This window comes from Tupaia chinensis, unplaced genomic scaffold, assembly GCF_000334495.1.
Source record: "Tupaia chinensis unplaced genomic scaffold, TupChi_1.0 Scaffold000069_1, whole genome shotgun sequence".
NCBI classification, from domain to species: Eukaryota; Metazoa; Chordata; class Mammalia; order Scandentia; family Tupaiidae; genus Tupaia; species Tupaia belangeri.
Genome location: NW_006159529.1, coordinates 621,790 through 639,867, shown reverse-complemented (window position 1 = coordinate 639,867; position 18,078 = coordinate 621,790). Strand labels below are relative to the sequence as shown.

At 44.1% G+C, this 18,078-nt stretch overlaps 1 protein-coding gene across 3 annotated transcripts in view; it reads right to left on the bottom strand.

The window, feature by feature from the left end:
• Positions 1 to 18,078, bottom strand: part of SHTN1 (shootin 1) — a 122,976-nt gene that overhangs the window by 26,860 nt on the left and 78,038 nt on the right. For all 3 annotated transcript variants that reach the window (XM_006142206.3, XM_006142207.3, XM_006142208.3), the window contains 3 exons: positions 13,050 to 13,132; positions 6,106 to 6,215; positions 2,709 to 2,762 (listed from right to left, as the gene is read on the bottom strand). In XM_006142206.3, coding sequence (XP_006142268.1) covers positions 2,709 to 2,762; positions 6,106 to 6,215; positions 13,050 to 13,132 — 247 coding nt within the window. The remainder of the gene's footprint in view (positions 1 to 2,708; positions 2,763 to 6,105; positions 6,216 to 13,049; positions 13,133 to 18,078) is intronic.

The following is an 18,078-nucleotide window of genomic DNA, read 5'->3' as shown; positions in this document are numbered from 1 at the left end:
GCGTGTCCAAGATCCCGAGAGGAGAATGGAGGAGAAGGGATTGCGGCATGACCATCCCACCTGGGGGGTGATTTCTCGCTTTCTGTCTCTCTGTCTCTCTCTGTCTGTCTGGCAAGCGCACACGCCCTATAGCAAAAACTTCTCAAAAAAAAAAAAAAATAGAGAACCAGATCCCCGATGCCCAACTGTTCCTCAACTCCAGTTCCTACGGCTTAAAAACCACGCTGTGGCATGGTGATGGCTGCTGGATCCCACGTAATCAGCCATTCAGTTCAAGTCCTGGACTCGGTGGATTGAGAAACATTCCGGGCACGTGGACATACGTGCCCAAAATCCCAAAAGTGGGAAGAAAGAATGGAAGGACTCTGGGGTGACCATTCCTGATGGTGAGTACGTTCTCATTTTCTTTCTCTTTCTGTCTTTGTCCCACAGCATAAGTGCCCTTAGGACCTTAGGAAGGAAGGAAGGAAGACCATGCAGGGTGTGCGTGCGTGTGTATGCTCAAAATCCCGACAGGATGGAGAAATAGAGGAGGAGATGATTGCTGCCTGACCCAGCCCCACTGAGGGTGCTTTCACCCCTCCTTCTCTGTCTCCCTTTGGCACGCAACCTCTGGCAATTAAGAAAAAAAGATGTTTATGGTTTCTTAGCCCTGGGCTCCTGGGAGTTACAGATGACTCCTAATCCCCCAAAGGGAAATTCTACTGGGGTACAGGAAGGCTGCCACTTGGCAAAGAGGAGTAAGGTAGTGGATCATAAGCTCCACTTCTGAAAAAATCGTAAGGCAACAAAACAATGTTGCTGAATAATGCCTGCTGGTGAGATACTGTTAGTGCCAGAGAGGTCTACTAACAGATACTGAGCAAGAAAGGTGAGGGCGATTTGCAGGAACAACAAAAAAGAACTTGAAAAAGAATTTTAGTTTCAAATAATTTTTATTGTCACGACTATAAAATAAAATTGGGGAAGTTCTGTGTGTATTTCACTTTGTTTGTGTCATAAGGTGTGTGTGCTCCCCAGAGGAAAAAAGCGAGAGATAGAGAGAGGCAGTGAGAGAGAAAGTGAGAAAATGCGAGAGATAGTGAGAGGCAGTGAGAGAGAAAGTGAGAAATCGTGGCCCCCACACCCTACAGGGGCATGGCCATACCACAATCCCTTCTCCTCCATTCTCCTTCTGGGATTTTGGGCATGTGTACACACATGCTGGGAGTGACTTTCAAGTCATTAAGTCTGGGACTCAACCATGGTTGACCATGTGGGAGTCCAGTGTCTCAACCACCATGCCACCTGCTGGCCCCTAAAACAAAACTTTTATAATCTGCAAATTATTTCACATATTTCTCTCCTTGAAGTGGCACAAAATGATTTTATAGTGACGATGATAGTTAAGAGCAATTCCGTGAACTCAGTACCATCCAGCCGCATCAGGAAATGGGCCATCTTGGCTAATCAAATATCCTATGTATCTCCTACAGATATTGCTTTGAAAAATAAACCTGTTTTTATAATCGAATTCGGAAGACTTCCCCTTTCACTAGTCAAAAAAAACTGCACTCTGGGACCTCATAGTACCCTGGTGACATCTTCATGAACACATACTTACATTATAAATGCCAAAACAAAGGTGGTCTTAGCAGAACACTGGGTAAGGACATTTTCTGACCCAAAAAGCAGTTAGATAATGCTCGCATACTTTTTCAGTGGTTTAAATACTTCATCCTGCAGGTAGACCACCACTGCCAGCCAGTGTCAGACCTCTCTTCAGTGCTAATCCCACTCGCGTAAAACTAAAGCGAACTAATGAAGTCATTCTGAGTTAAGTCGACTGTTTAAAGACATGCTTGATGAAAAGCATTCTGTTTACCACAATTATGTGGATGTCGACAGGGAATGCGTAATTAGCACAGTAACAACAAATACGGGAGTGCGGAGTCCTGTACCTCCGCCCCCATGTTTGTTGACTTACTGCGCATAATAACTGGGGTTGCGGCTGCAACGGGATCTGAGCACGCAGCTCTCAGGGTCTGAAACGTTTTCTAAGTGAGCGTTTTCTCCTTCAGCAGCTGCGAGAGGGGGCAGTGGCCGTTTATTCCACTGGTGAAGGCTCGCACATTGGAAAACAGAAATACGATTAGAGAGGGGGCATGAAGGACTCTCCAGTGGACATGCAGTGCCTTGAAAAATGGAATTAGTGACCTCCTAGAAAAAGGGACTCTTTATTCTCCAATTTGGTATAAAATGATTGTTCCCACGATGAGAGAAAGCAGACGGTGACCCTGACACTAACATATTTGGCTAGGAGCTCAAATCTCCATTTAAGTGTCACGAAGTCCACTTTCATGCCTCCGAGTAAAGCAGTATCTATGTAAAGCACTACCCGTCTGTCATATGTCTGTCATTCACCCTAGCGCTGTCCCGACGCTGCATATGGCCCCTTGCTCTTGAAGCTACAATGCCGGGATTGGAGGGCGAGAACAGGAAACAATGACTTGGCGAACAGGAACCACTCTTAGAATACAAACAGCAAAGTGTTACTCAATACATGATTAGCCCATGTGATGGAAGGGGCCAAGTACAATCGGGAAGACTGTCGTAGAAATAAGGCTAATTACAAATGGAGAGAAAACATATGGAAAACCATCAGTCATGAAAACAGAGACGTAGAGCATATTCTCTTAACTACACAATAAACTGAGATCTCTTCTTACCAGTATTCCTTTCAGTTCGTTGACTGCACTTTCAGAGCCTTTGGAAGAGTCTGCCTGCAATTACAAAAACAGAAAACACAAAACAAAACTAAAGAATTCAATTTAAAAATACTAAAAGAGGTTTACAAAGGACTGCTATCATATAGTGGTGATAGGTATTAACTACCTATATTTTGAAATAGGTCTACATCTCAAAGTTAGGAAACAACATTAGCCATGTTAGTGCTCTCAAATGGCAGCTGAGTAGAAAATGAGAAGTTATAGTCAAAGCAAAGAGACAAGCGACCGTTTAAGAATCCTTTTGTTAATTCTTGGTTAGACAGAAAAGGTCTGGTCAATACCAGATTTCCAAGATTGAATTACAAATTATTCAGGACATTTTACAATAAGCTGTTCTCCAACCTCGCATAGCTGGGGTTCCTCCAGCAGGAAGAGGGAAAAGACAGTGCAGAGCAGGAAGCAAGCAACAGGCCAAGGCCAGCTTACAGGGGACGGGCTCGTCCTTTCATGCATTTCACAAGAGGATTGAGTCGGGAGAGCAGAGGCCAGCAAGGACTGGCTTCCAGGAGGAGGCTGGCACCACTGACTGCCAGAACAGTCACCCCAAGGGGAAATGGTCCAATCAGTTCATTTTAGGAGGGAAGTTGCGTTTGAAGAAGGTAACAGTTGAGTCAGGTGTCTTGATCACAAGCCCAGTTCCCTCTGGCAACACCATGAATGAAATCATCTGAAAAAAAATTCTGGGTACTATTTGCCTGTCCCACAACACCTCACAGTTTCTAACTGAGTGAAGAGAAAATTTAGCACGAAGCCCTCCTGAAAGAGCAGCTCAGGATGTCCACTGAACCACTTCCTTCCACAAAGCACGGAGATGAGGAGAAAATCGTCAAGCCATAGTGAAAGGGACCTTCCAGCCTCGTATTCCTGGAGAAGAGGTCAAGCGATATTCTCTCTCATCAAGAAACAGGAAGTGGTCAATAGCAACCTCTCGAAAGATAATAAAAGAATAAAATCGCATTTCAATTTTTTTAAAAATAGAGATAGAGAAGTGGAAGTGAGGGGAAAACGGTTTTGCTTCTCATGTGCCAATCTGACAACGGCATTCGACTCTCATAGCCCAGGTTTTCTGTGAACTATGAATGCCCTCAGTGCTAGTCATAAGCTCCAAGACATTAATTGCAATCATGCCAGCACCACCAACATCATCAAGGAATGTTGAAAATATGCAGATAAGTAAGAATTCTCGGGGCACGTCTCACTTCTGCAGCGAAACTGTTCAGGTGATAAGCTGTGATGTTTGCACAAATGCCCTGCCCGAAGGCATACTCCGAAGGGTCGCCATGTCACCCAAGCTGCCCTCTGACTGCACGAGCCCTCTGAAGCCTGGGCCGCAGACTCTTACCACGGGGACATTTTGCCAAGCACTGACAGCACTAAGGAGAGGAGTCTGTATTTGAACATGCAGTGACCCTTTGTTTGAAAGGTTATTGACCCAGTCATTCAGCACTACAGCTACACAGTTTAATGATTACCAGCAGAAAACCCAGTCGTCCACCGATCCTGGTTCAGCTGTTTTCCAGATTTTGAACTGTCATTAAATAATGTATAACTGTTGGAAGAGCACGAGAAGAAAGAAAAAGCACACGGTGATGTTCTGAAAATGAACGCACGGAACACTGTGCTTAGGATTGAGGACGGTTTCAACATATTTCTCTCCTAACTACCTCTGTTTCTTCACGACATCGATCTTCTCTAGTGATAGTTGGGTTTTGTTTATCACCTCCATAATAATCATGAGATGCACGTCTCTGAAATGTCTTCTTTGCAAGGTGGCAGTCAGATCTGGCATTTTATTCCATATGGTCCTGACAACAACCCTATGAGTCAGAGAGAGCGAGTGCTATTCCCACTTCGAAGAGAAAACAGGTGTGGGGGAATTGGGTAACAGTGTCCAGGCCCCAACTCCAACAACGTGCCTGTGACTCACTGACCAGTCACCAGCACCAAAACAGCTGTGCCGGGCCATTCCACGCACTCGGCTTCTCTCCAGTATGACATTCTGTCGTTTACTTAGAAAACCGTTTCAGGTCACTGGCACGAGACTCAACTGTTTCACACCGTTGGCTGGAGCTTCTGCTTCACTAGGTGTAAACCTGCTCTTTGAGGTGTGCATTCTCTCCCTCTTGCTAACCTTCTCTTCTGAACAACCCACACCTCGCCTGTGACAAAGGGGCAACTTTGAAAACCCAACAGAATTTGTACTGAATGGTCATGACACTGGGGACTTCACACAGTGGAAGAAGGCTGTCCTTGAGTGGAGGGAAAAACAAAACAACACAACACAACACAAAGGTGGATGAAAAAGGAGAAGAGAAAGAAAGAGAACCGGTCTGTTGATGCTTGATTAGAATGAGGACAGAAGGAACTTCTTTCCCCCCAGAAAATTGTCGAACACGATTACTGGGCCTGTGTAAATGTGCCAGGTACAGGAAGGCAGTGGAGAAGTCGTGCTCTAGGCTCTAAGTACCCTGGCAGACTCCAGAAAGCCCCTTTTGGTCTAGTTTAAGAGACGGCTGATGCCATCTGTGTACACAAAATTTTCTCCCTGAAGGGACCTGGAATACATCTATGAAATTAATGAAAAACTATCACATAAACCTCATACTTCTCCAAAGTTGTCTTGGGAACCAGCAGTTAGAGTAATGGTTATGTCGCTGGACTCCCACATAGTCGACCACGGTTCGCGTCCTGGACCTGGTGGCTTAAAACTCACGCCGGGTGTGCGTGCGTGCCCAAGATCCCAAGAGGAGAATGGAGGAGAAGGGATTGCGGCGTGACCATCCCCCCTGGGGGGTGATTTCTCGCTTTCTGTCTCTATGTCTCTCTCTGTCTGGCAAGCGCATGCGCCCTATAGTGAAAAAACCTCTCCAAAAAAAAAAAAAAAAAAAGTTGTCTTGATTCTGTTTCGCTTTTATGACATGATTTTCTCACTGAAACAGGTGCCTCAGGAAGGCAAAGATTTCTGTCTGTTTCATGTACTATTTGTCCCCATGCCTAAAACAGTGTCTGGCACATAGTAGGTACTCAACAGAATTACACAAGAGAATCAGCAATCAAAGAAAAGAAAGGAAGGGCCAGTTGTTATCTGTTTGGGACAACGGTTCATATTGGCATCCCTCTCAGAGATGAGTGTACCCTGCCATCACGTGACTCAGTCTCCACACGGATGCAAGTTCACCAGGGGTCAAACAGAGCCCTTCCGAGATGTGGATATACGAAGTTAGCCTGATTCTAAGATTTGACAGTTAGGCCCGATACAGCTGTCATCACATTTCAAATGGTCACATTTTAAAAAAGGAAATATCATGGGAGGAAAAAGCGTTTCGTCACTCCATACCTTTGCCTTCGGTCTGGCTGTCTGATTAACTGGTCTAAGATGAACTCCCTTTTTAATTCTGTCCATCATCTCTTCCACTGCTTGCCTCTTTAGATCTGTGACTTCTTCAGCTGTTCAAAGAACACACACATAAATCATCTTAGGTTACCAAAAATAACCCCAAACACCCCACTCCTTTCTATTTTTATAACACATACATAAATCATCTTAGGTTACCAAAATAAAAACCCCAAACACCCCACTCCTTTCTATTTTTAGTGACTTAGATATGAATAATCTATGGAATTAATCACAACCCTTTTTAAGACAGGAGCAGAACACCAATAATTGACCAAGGTTAACAGCTTCTGAATAACAACGTTTAACAACAGACTTGAGTTTCTCCAGGTGTTAAAAAAAAAATAGGGGCCAACAAGTGGCATGGTGGTGAAAGCACCAGATCCCATATGGCCAACTCTGTGATTCAAACCCCGGACCTGGTGGCTTGAAAAATACACCTGGCACATGTGCACGTGTGTCCAAAATCCCAATGCAAAAATGGAGAAAAAATGGAGAAGAAGGATCATGGCCCGGCCATCCCCCTGGGGATTGATTTCTCTTTCCTCTTTCTGTCTCTCTCTGCTGAGTATCCACATCCCTATGGCAAATATCTAAAACAAACAAAAAGCAAACAAACAAAAACTTTGCACTTGATTCTAAATAATCATTCATCCTTGGCTCAAAGATATTTGCATAACTTACAGTACATCCTATGTCAAAGAAATCAGCCCAAGGGGAGAATAACTACCAGAAGCCTATATGAGAAAAAAAATATCGAAGAGATGTTTTCCTTGTTGGAAGAAATCTATAGTCAAAAGACAAGCTACAGATAGGTACAAATCTATTTTTAAATTGCTATCTTTTGTTTAAAATCACATGGAAAGGAAACGTTTTTCAAGTCTTTTCAAAACGGTCAATATTAAAAGAAAACATACATCTAGTAATAATTACAATAAGTGATTCAATTTGATATTAAATTTTATCTATTGTCTAACCTTTACACTATTTTACTACAAAAACTAAAATCGAATTTGAGATGTGCACCGGTGCGATGAATGCGGCTGAAGAGAACTTAACCCTGGCGATTACAGCAGTGCAGTGTCTTTCTTGCAGAACAGCTTGACCGAAACCACAGAACCACGTGGAATAAGCATCACCATTAATGCCGCTTCAGATCTTGTGTTTACCGCCGTCTAACTCTATTGCCACCAGTACATTTAAGTTTAAATATCTGGTAAGTACCTTCCAATGAACAGTTTTAATCTACTCCACATTGCCTGGCATATGGTGGGCAGCACTCAAGTATCTCCCGACTGGCTTCTGAAGTTTTGGTTTTTAGTGGCTATTAATATTTGTTACCATTTAGTAGAACGACTAAACCTCAAAAGGCTGGCTTCTAAATGGAGGCTGTCGCAACTCCATCCCTGAGGTAATTAAGCACTGGTATCGGGCTTTATACTAAGGAGGCCTAAATCAAAGCTTCTTTGATTTACTATGGCCAGGCTTTGCTCTAACTCTGGAAAGCCATTTCTCTTACACAAGTCCCTTGGGAGCAACTGGAAAAATCCAGAAATTTCCATTATCCTCACCGCCTCAGCCCCTCAATGATGAGATCATTGCTGTATCTGTCCTATTCCCTAGGTTTTCTGATATAGTCTTCACCTCCTATAGATCTGTCTCATCCTCAGAAGCCACTGAGATGCTAGGAATGACAATTTCTCAACATCCACACACCATTTTTCAGATCTAAAAGTCAAAAAAGTATCTTTTCTCAGGCGACATGGGAAACTCCATCGCCACAGTTAGAACTCATCCACCAGTAATTGAAAGATGATCAAGCTGTGAGTTGATCCATTAGTTGATCCTTAAGGAGTCCTTAAGGAGTGTTTTCTTGGGCACCTTCTCCTTGTGGCTCTCAAACATTAACAAGGACAGTGCAATAAATTAGTGTGGGTAGAAATTCATTCATCCATCCATCCATCCATCCACTCACTCATTCAATATCTGAATATCTTTTATGCACGACAAGTGCTCTTGCTGACCCTATTCGAATTCTGGGAGACTAAATCTCCATCTGTCATTCAAGCACCTGGTTATAGCTATGAAATTTATTTCTGGGAATTGAGAAGATATCTTCAAAAAAAGAAAAAAAAACATTTGATTTTTCAGAAAGGCTGCCATTTTGAGTGAGATTAGGAAGAACTGCATGGCGATAGGAACACCGCCTACAAACAGATTAGTGCTCTGTAAGGAATGACTGAAACCCAATTAAATGCACCATACAAAAACTAATTAAGGCAGACAGATGGAGAATTATGGTCAACACCATTCAAATCTGCAACCGCATCTAACATAGCAGGAATTTAAAGTAGTTTCTTATATTTGCTTGCCAGAAGCATAGTGATAATTCAGAGGCGTGCCACTATCTGAATTGTGTACAGATGATAAACCAGGCTTTAATTTCTCAGCCTCTTTCAAATGTAAAGGCTTAATTGGTCTTAAGGAAAAGAAATCATTCTTATCAGATTCCCTACTCAGGCTTAATACCAGGGCAACCCTAGGTTAGCTACACAAGCTTTCTCTCTTGCTCACCCTGTTTGTGAACTAGCAGAAAGCAATCTATACGAACTTTTAAACTATTAAGCAGTTCTAATAAATCTGCGAGAGTCGCCTGCAGGGCGCTCATGGTATGTTTTGTAATTCTTTCTGCAATCACACAGTTGGTAATTGTCTTACAAAAGCGTGTAATCAGAGGGACAATAGAAATATGCAGGATGCTGGAGATTAAAGAAAGGGGACAAATGAAGACAACAGGTCTAATGTTATTGAACTGCCACAGGAAAATAAAATCAAATGTTCTTTGAGTTAGTGCTTCAAGGTCAGTCTTGGATCAGAAAGCTACATGTAATTAATTGGGGCTTAAATTTTAAGACCCACTTGAAAAATAAGTTAGTTCTTCCAAAAGGGGGAAAAAAAAACACCCTACAGACAAAAATATCACCTTGTTACTCAATAAAACCTTCTGGTACTAACTAGAAGAAATGAAAACTAATTTCTAAATTTAACAGGATGACTTTTTCACCATATATGTTTGAAAAAGCAATTAAAAAAAAACTCATGTCGCCATGATGTACAAAATTTCTAAAGAACACATTATGGTTGAATAAATTTAAATTTGATGTAAGGTCATAAAGTGAAGGAAATTTCTGTAACTATAATAACTGCAAGAACTTGCCAAATGAGGACTCTCCTTCCAGTAGCTGAAACTCCCAAAGGCACACAGCTGGCATCTGGCCAGCTACACCACAGCTGACAGCAGCAGAGAGCATGGTGGGTGTACGTAGAGAGAGAACTGTAACAACCCATTTTCTTGAATGGGCAACCTTTTTCTTTTTTTTCGGAGAGGTTTTTGCTATAGAGCTCGTGCACTCACCAGAAAGACAGAGAGACAGAGAGACAGAAAGCGAGGAATCACCCCCCAGGGGGGATGGCCATGCCGCAATCCCTTCTCCTCCATTCTCCTCTCGGGACCTTGGGAACGCACGCACACATGCCCGGTGGGAGTTTAAGCCAGGACTTGAACCATGGTCAACTACATGGGAGTCTAGCAACATAGCCATTATGCCAACTGCTGGTCCTAAGAAGTAACCTTTTCTCATAAGAGCTACAACTTGATCACTCAAGAGATAGTGTTCTTCCACTTACGAGGCTGGTGCCTCCATGATCCAATCACCACAATCCAATGACCTCCCACTAGGCCTCACCACCTCCCAACCCCATCACGCTGGAGACAAAATTCCAATTGTGAACTTTGGGGGACAAACCACTATCCACACCAGTAACCCAAGAGCAGGGCCCTCTTGCAAATCACCAAAGGCAGGCCTGCCACGCCGTGTACAAAGCACAGTCTGCCTCTCAGCCCTACCAATGTGTGGAGAAAGAGGCTTCTGCAGGAGGCAGAACCGAGTGCTGAATGAAGCGAGGAAGTCAGCTTTCATCTGTAACGATGCTGCAAGGTCCCTGCTCAGAAGAAAAAGACTAAGTCCAAATACTAATTCATCTGACAAGCATGAAAGCTATGGGAGGCTGCAGAGAACAGTAAACCCTCAAAGAGCTTGCAATCCACTCAGAAGAAGAGAATGTGAAGATAACCACCAGGCCAGGAGCAGAAGCTGGGGGTGGGACATTAAATCCTTAAACGAACAGAATTTAAAGCAAAATGCCGTAGCACCACATCTGTAAGATTAATATGAATGTTGAACTATATTACTAATGAACAGGAAGCGGAAGAGCCTGGAACGCACAAGCAATCCGCCTGCAACATGCACGGAGGACATGTGAGGGGAACCTCACCTGACCAGAGGGGTGGGGAGACCATTCGGAAATGAGAAGACAGGAGTAAATGCGTAACAGCCTTAGAGGTAATGGTCTGGCCATAAAGAGGGACAGATAGTATAGAGCTCGTGCACTCACCAGAAAGACAGAGAGACAGAGAGACAGAAAGCGAGGAATCACCCCCCAGGGGGGATGGCCATGCCGCAATCCCTTCTCCTCCATTCTCCTCTCAGGACCTTGGGAACGCACGCACACATGCCCGGTGGGAGTTTAAGCCAGGACTTGAACCATGGTCAACTACATGGGAGTCTAGCAACATAGCCATTATGCCAACTGCTGGTCCTAAGAAGTAACCTTTTCTCATAAGAGCTACAACTTGATCACTCAAGAGATAGTGTTCTTCCACTTATGAGGCTGGTGCCTCCATGATCCAATCACCACAATCCAATGACCTCCCACTAGGCCTCACCACCTCCCAACCCCATCACGCTGGAGACAAAATTCCAATTGTGAACTTTGGGGGACAAACCACTATCCACACCAGTAACCCAAGAGCAGGGCCCTCTTGCAAATCACCAAAGGCAGGCCTGCCACGCCGTGTACAAAGCACAGTCTGCCTCTCAGCCCTACCAATGTGTGGAGAAAGAGGCTTCTGCAGGAGGCAGAACCGAGTGCTGAATGAAGCGAGGAAGTCAGCTTTCATCTGTAACGATGCTGCAAGGTCCCTGCTCAGAAGAAAAAGACTAAGTCCAAATACTAATTCATCTGACAAGCATGAAAGCTATGGGAGGCTGCAGAGAACAGTAAACCCTCAAAGAGCTTGCAATCCACTCAGAAGAAGAGAATGTGAAGATAACCACCAGGCCAGGAGCAGAAGCTGGGGGTGGGACATTAAATCCTTAAACGAACAGAATTTAAAGCAAAATGCCGTAGCACCACATCTGTAAGATTAATATGAATGTTGAACTATATTACTAATGAACAGGAAGCGGAAGAGCCTGGAACGCACAAGCAATCCGCCTGCAACATGCACGGAGGACATGTGAGGGGAACCTCACCTGACCAGAGGGGTGGGGAGACCATTCGGAAATGAGAAGACAGGAGTAAATGCGTAACAGCCTTAGAGGTAATGGTCTGGCCATAAAGAGGGACAGATAGCATGAGAAACAAGGCTGAAGGAAACGCAGAGAACTGCCTGTAAACAGATCAGAGTGCACATTCTACTGGGAGGCCGTGAGAAGCACAGAAATGCCACAGGATATAGGATGCCACGAGCAGGCCTAGGATCTGAGAATGCTTGTCAAGGGTATGAAACTGGCTGGACTGGGGCAGGGAAAGGGCCAAGAAGAATCTCGGCTTGAACCAGGCCAACTAAGAGGTGCGAGTGAATCTTGTTGAGTTTAACTTGGGTTCTGCGGTTTGCAGGCACGAAGCCTGTGCTCTCTCTGTGGCTACACGCCAGCTGCGCATGGCCCTGAGGACACCTCTGCACCTTGCCACCCAGTGCCTCTGCCCAATGGAAGGCCCCTCTCCCTCCATTCCCATTTCCTCATATTATCCTGCACACCTCTGCCTCCAATCAGAGTCCTGTGAACCCCACCTCCCCGAATAATTCCTGAGTTCACCCATCCCTTTCCATCCCTGCTGCTGCCATCCCTGAGTGACTGAAACAGCCTCCCTCATCCACTGGATCCACCCTCATCCCTCTACAGTCCGCTCTGTCCTCTCAGCCAATGTGATTTTTAAAAAAGGACTAATCGCATCATGTTACACCCTTACTCGAAACTTCTCCTTCTCTTAGAAGAACGTCCCAGATACAGCTGAGAGCCTCCAGAATCGGGCTCCTTCCCACCTCTCAGATCTGCTTTCCCACGCCCCATGTTCGGGATGTATCTCCTTTCAGATTCCCATTTCCCAAACTCCGCCCCTACTCTGGACCTTTGACCCTGTTGCCCCTGTCTCTGAACCACCCTAAACACCCTCCACCCCAGTGTTCCAGGTACACAGCCAACCACTCAGTGTGAACAGCACTTTCCAACACCGCAGTCTACCTCCATCCTCTGAGAACCATGTACTCCTCCTCCAGATTTCCAGTTTATTGGGCTAGTTTTGTAGGCTTGGAGTCTAGTTATGCGAGAACGTAACTTCCATATCTCGGATTTCCAGCGCACCTGTAGGCTTGGTGTCTAGTTATGCGAGGACGTAACTTCCATATCTCGGATTTCCAGCGCACAGTGCCGCAGACGCACGGCACAGGCACTTGGTAACATGTCGGCGCACTCACTCACCACCCTGTCTTTCCCCAGATCCCTCATTTGGAATTACTCCCATCCCTCCCTCCGGAAGCACCTTGTCTCTTGATGACAACATACTTCCTGGTATCACCATGTGTGGACGTGTTTCTCTCCTTTAGACAATAAACTGCAGGACGCGTTCTTACAGCCATTACGGTCTTCACACCTGTCTGCCCACAGGCTGCTAGCAGTCAAAGCCCTCAGCACACACGTGAGCTACAGAAACACCGAACATCATCCGCGCCTGAAAGTAAATCGAACGGACGTGATGCTTACTTGTTTCTGGCTGGGTCGCCTTTTCCTTCTTAGCACCGCTGCCACTGGGGTGGGATCGCTTCCGGATCATGGACATCAGGGATCTGTGGGAGAAAGAAAAAGACCAAGAGGAGGTGACGGGATGCCTCATGCGCCAACAGATACAACATCTAAAGTCTCAATAATCAGTGAAGACTCCCTGTTCTATGGGTGCGTGAATGAAGAACCAGAATTTAAAAAGCCCACTTTTCATTTTTCATATGATACTTTACAGCTCTTTAGAGAAAGAAATTGGTCTCATCCCTGTCTGTGGAAAACCAAACTAAGAGCCTGAGGGAGAAGACTACTGTCACTGTTAATGTGATACATAGGTATCTACAGAGGAAAAAAGATAAAAACATTCAGTATTGATTTCTAAAATTCAGACACAGCTATCTGTGTAATACTAATACATTGGAAGGGGAGGAAAGAATAAATTAGGGAGAGCTTCATGCACTAGGTCGTCAGGGAAGCGATCACATATTTTTCTATGTTTTCCTATGCAAAAACACGTCATGACTTTCCAGACGACCCAATAAAGAAGTATTATATGTTATCAATAAGTGTCTACTTGCGAAATATAGGCATAAAAACACCTGAGTCAGCATGATGTACACCAAATATTTAGGGATCAAATATTTTTAGGCCACTATGTCCCTGATCCGTATTTTTTTTTTTGAGAGATTTTCATTGTAGGGCGCGTGCGCGCGCCAGACAGACAGAGAGAGAGAGACATAGAGACAGAAAGCGAGAAATCACCCCCCAGGGGGGGTGGGCACGCCGCAACCCTCCTCCTCCATTCTCCTCTAGGAATCTTGGGCTCGCACGCACACGTGCCCGGCGTGAGTTTTAAGCCACCGGGTCCGGGACACGAACCGCGGTCGACTATGTGGGAGTCCAGCGACATAGCCATTATGCTAACTGCTGGTTCCCCCTGATCCGTATTTTAAAAAAACCTATTAAAAAAAATCCCAGTTATGGCCAATTTTATCACATTAAAAGTTAGGACCTCAATATAGTAGAAGACATTATAAAGAATAAAAGACAAGTTAGAGGACATATAAGGAAATTCCAAAATTCAATGATGAAAAACAAACCACCCAATACCAAAGGGACAAAAACCTTGAAACTCCATAGAAGAGGTGGTCTAAATTTCTAGTACAGAAACCAAAACGGTGCTTGAGTCCAAAGTAATTAGGACAACACGAATTAAACCTACACCGGGGGGGGGGGCCCAGCCTGTGGTCTAGTGGTTAACAGAGCTGGATCACACATGGCCGACCACGTAGGGCCTATCTAGCCCCACAGGCTTGAAAAACACACAGGCAAGTGTGTGTGTGTATGTGTGCCCGCCCTAAATCCCAAAAATCCCATCAGGATGAAGAAATAGAGGAGAAGGGACTGTGGCATGACCATAATCCACCGGAGGGTACTTTCTCCCTCTGATTCGCCATCTCTAGTGAGTGCACACATACTCTAGCAAAAAATAAATAAAAGATTAAAAAAAAAAACAAAACACTCATCAAAACAGGCAAAAAATTTGTCTGCTATTAAGTGTTGCTTGCTGGATTTGTGGAGTCAAAGGAATTCTCCAACAGGAATAAAAATTGATAGTATCGTGGGCCACTTGGTTGTCCAGTGGTTCAAAGGGTTGGATCCCCGATGGCCAACTATGTGGTTCTGTCTCAGACCTAATGGCTTGAAAAACATGCCAGGTACACGTGCATGCATGGCCAAAATCCTAAAGGGAAGGTGAAAGAGAAGAGAAGGGATTTCAGTGTGCCCATCCCCTCTGGAGTGCTTTCTTACTCTCCTTTAGTCTCTCTGTTTGTTTCTTTCTCTGTCTCTCTCCAGTGAGCACACATACCCTTCAACAACATTTTGTAAAAAAAATTAATAGTTATCTCTTTGCAAAATTGTCTGGCACCATCTTTTTTTTTTTCGGAGAGATTTTTTGCTATAGGCCACATGCGCTCACCAGAAGACAGAGACAGAGAGACAGAAAGCGAGAAATCACCCCCAGGGGCAATGGCCACGCTGCAATCCCTTCTCCTCCATTCTCCTCTCGGGATTTTGGGCATGCACACACACGCACCCAGTGTGAGTCTAAGCCATCAGGTCCGGGACTCAAACCGTGGTCGAATATATGGGAGTCCAGCGACATAGCCATTACGCTAACTGCTGGTCCCTTGTTTGGCACTATCTAATAGAGCTGAAGGTACACAAATCCCATGAGCCGGTGATTCCACTGCTGTCGTCTCACAGAAACACAAGCACTTGTGCACTAAGACGCGTGTACAAAAACGTGAACTTTCCTAAACTCTCTGAACTGATAAGAAGTCAAATGTCCATCTGGCCCAAATGAATAAGTACACTTTGGGATATTTTAAAGTGGATTATACATCAATGACTATCCATGAGCCTCAGTTACACAAAATAGAGTGGATGAATCTTACAAAATAAGGTAGAGTGAAAAGATCACAAAGAATAATGGAAAATTTCAATAACATAGAATTCAGAAACAGACTTCATAGACATTTGTAGTAATGTAGAGACACATATGTAGGTAGGAAGGTTTTTCTTAAAAAAAAAAAAAGTCAAGAATGGGGGTGGCAGGTGGCATGGTAGTTAAAGTGACACCCACCCACATGGTCGAGGGTGGTTCAAATCCTGGACCTGGTGGCTTGCTTTTTTACTTTCTCTCTCTTTTTGGTCAAATTAAAAATAATAAAAATAAGAAATAAAATAATTATTTAAAAAAGGCAAAAAAAATTATTAGTATACAACTCAGGATATTGATCAGGGAAGGAGGGGTTAATGTTTACAAAAGGATAAAAGGGAAGTATTTTAAGGTGCCAGTTCAGTTTCTCAGTTTGGACAGTGAATATGTGGATGTTCATTTTATACTATTTAGCTATACGTAAGTTTGTGCACATGCCTGAATCTAGAGGAGGTTTTCAAAAAGTTCATTAGAAATGCGTATTAGGAAAAAACTAGACATAGGATTTCAAAATTTTTGCACCAAAATAAAATCATACTTGTTTTTTCCATGAACTTTTGGAAATACTCTTACATGTTATCATTTCCCCTATAAAATGTTTACACACACACACACACACACAAAGGAATCAAGAAGTTTTGGACTCTTTCAACTACATTACAAATGTGCTAAATGTGGAGACTACATTTGTTAAAATGTAGTCCTGAGGAAGGCACACTGAAAAACTAGCAACGAAAAGAAAAACTTGGAGAGTAGGAAGAGCAGAAATGTTGCCCTTAGAAAAGAAACAAATGGGGAACCAGCAGATGGCGTAATGGTTACATCGCTGGATTCCCATGTAGTCGACCGCGGTTCGAGTCTCAGAACCAGCGGCTTAAACTCACGCTTGGGTGCATGTGCATGCGTGCCCAAGATCCCAAGATGAGAATGGAGGAGAAGGGATTGCGGCGTGGCCATCCCCCCTGGGGACGGAGGATTTCTCCCTTCTTGTCTTTCAAGCCCTATAGCAAAAATCTCTCTTAAAAAAACTGGAGAAATGGACATACAGAGCACTACTTGCTCAGGGGACATAATAACCCAATATTTCTTATCCGTATAATTTTTAAATGTCTGTATTTTTCATTTCTACCTTTGGTTATACTATTGATTCTCTTTTTACAAGGAATTCTTTTATTTAACTTTATTTATTTATTTGTTTTTTAATTTGACCAGAGAGGGACAGAGTAAGAAAGAGAGAGAGAGAGAAAGTGAGAAAGCATGCTGCCAGGTCCGGGACACGAACCATGGTTGGCCATGTGGGAGTCCAGCACCTTTAACCACCACACCAGCTGCGGGCTCCTTATTAATCCTCTTTCTAATTGCCTTTTTTCTTTTCTCTGGAGAGATTTTTGCTATAGGGCATGTGTTCCTGCCATAGAGACACAGAGAGAGAGTCAGGGAGACAGAAAGCAATAAATCACCTGAGGGGTGGAGGGGGGATGGCCACACCACAATCCCTTCTCCAGTCTTCAAGCCCACTATGAGTAATTTTGTATGCCAACTTTACTGGACCATGGGGAGCCCAGACACGTGGTCAAACATTAATCCTAGGTGTTTCTTTTCTTTCTAAGAATTATTTAATTTTATTTATTTGTTCACTTTTTTTTAAAATTTGACCAGAGAGAGACAGATGGGGGCGGGGGTGGGAGGGGATGGTGGTGGAGTGAGAAAGCAAGCCACCAGGTCCGGGACTTGAACTCAAACTGTGGTTGGCCATGTGGGAGTGTCCAGCACCCCTAACCACCACACCACCTGCTGGTCCCAATTCTGGGTGTTTCCAAAGGGTGTTTTGGATGAGATTAACATTTAAACCAGGAGACTAAGTAAAGCAGATTGCATTCTCTAATGGGGGGGTGGTCCCCATTCAATCAGCTGAAGACCCAAAGAGAACAAAAAGGTGGTGACCTACCCCTCCAAATGAAAGAATTCCTCCTGCCTGACTGCCTTCAAATCGGAACGCTGGCTTTTACCTACTTTCAAACTGTAACTGAACATCACTAACCCTGGATCTCAAGCCAGACAGCCTTTGGAGTAGAACTGCACCACGGGCTCTCCAAGTTCTCAGCCTCAAGCTCAGCCTGGAACTATATACCATCAGTGGTCCTGGGTTTCTAGTTTACCAACTTACTCTGCAGGTCTTAGGCCTCATCAGCCTCCACAATCACATGCAACAATTCTTTACAATACATTTATATTAACGTCTGTCTCTGTCTCTACACATACACATCTTGTTGGTTTCGTTTCTCCGAAAATCCCTAACTCATCACCCATCCCTCTCCCCAGGAACCTTATCTTCCCAGGACCTGTCCTATTTTTACTACCAGAAGTATAAAATGACCAAATGATGGCTTTTTTTCCTTTTTTTCTCTCTCCTACTTGTCTTCTAGGGCAAGGCGTGGGAAGAAAACGGAAAAGCACTAAAGCCACTTAAAGAAGCCATAGACCCTAGTTTCTTTCCCTGCTTCAATTTCA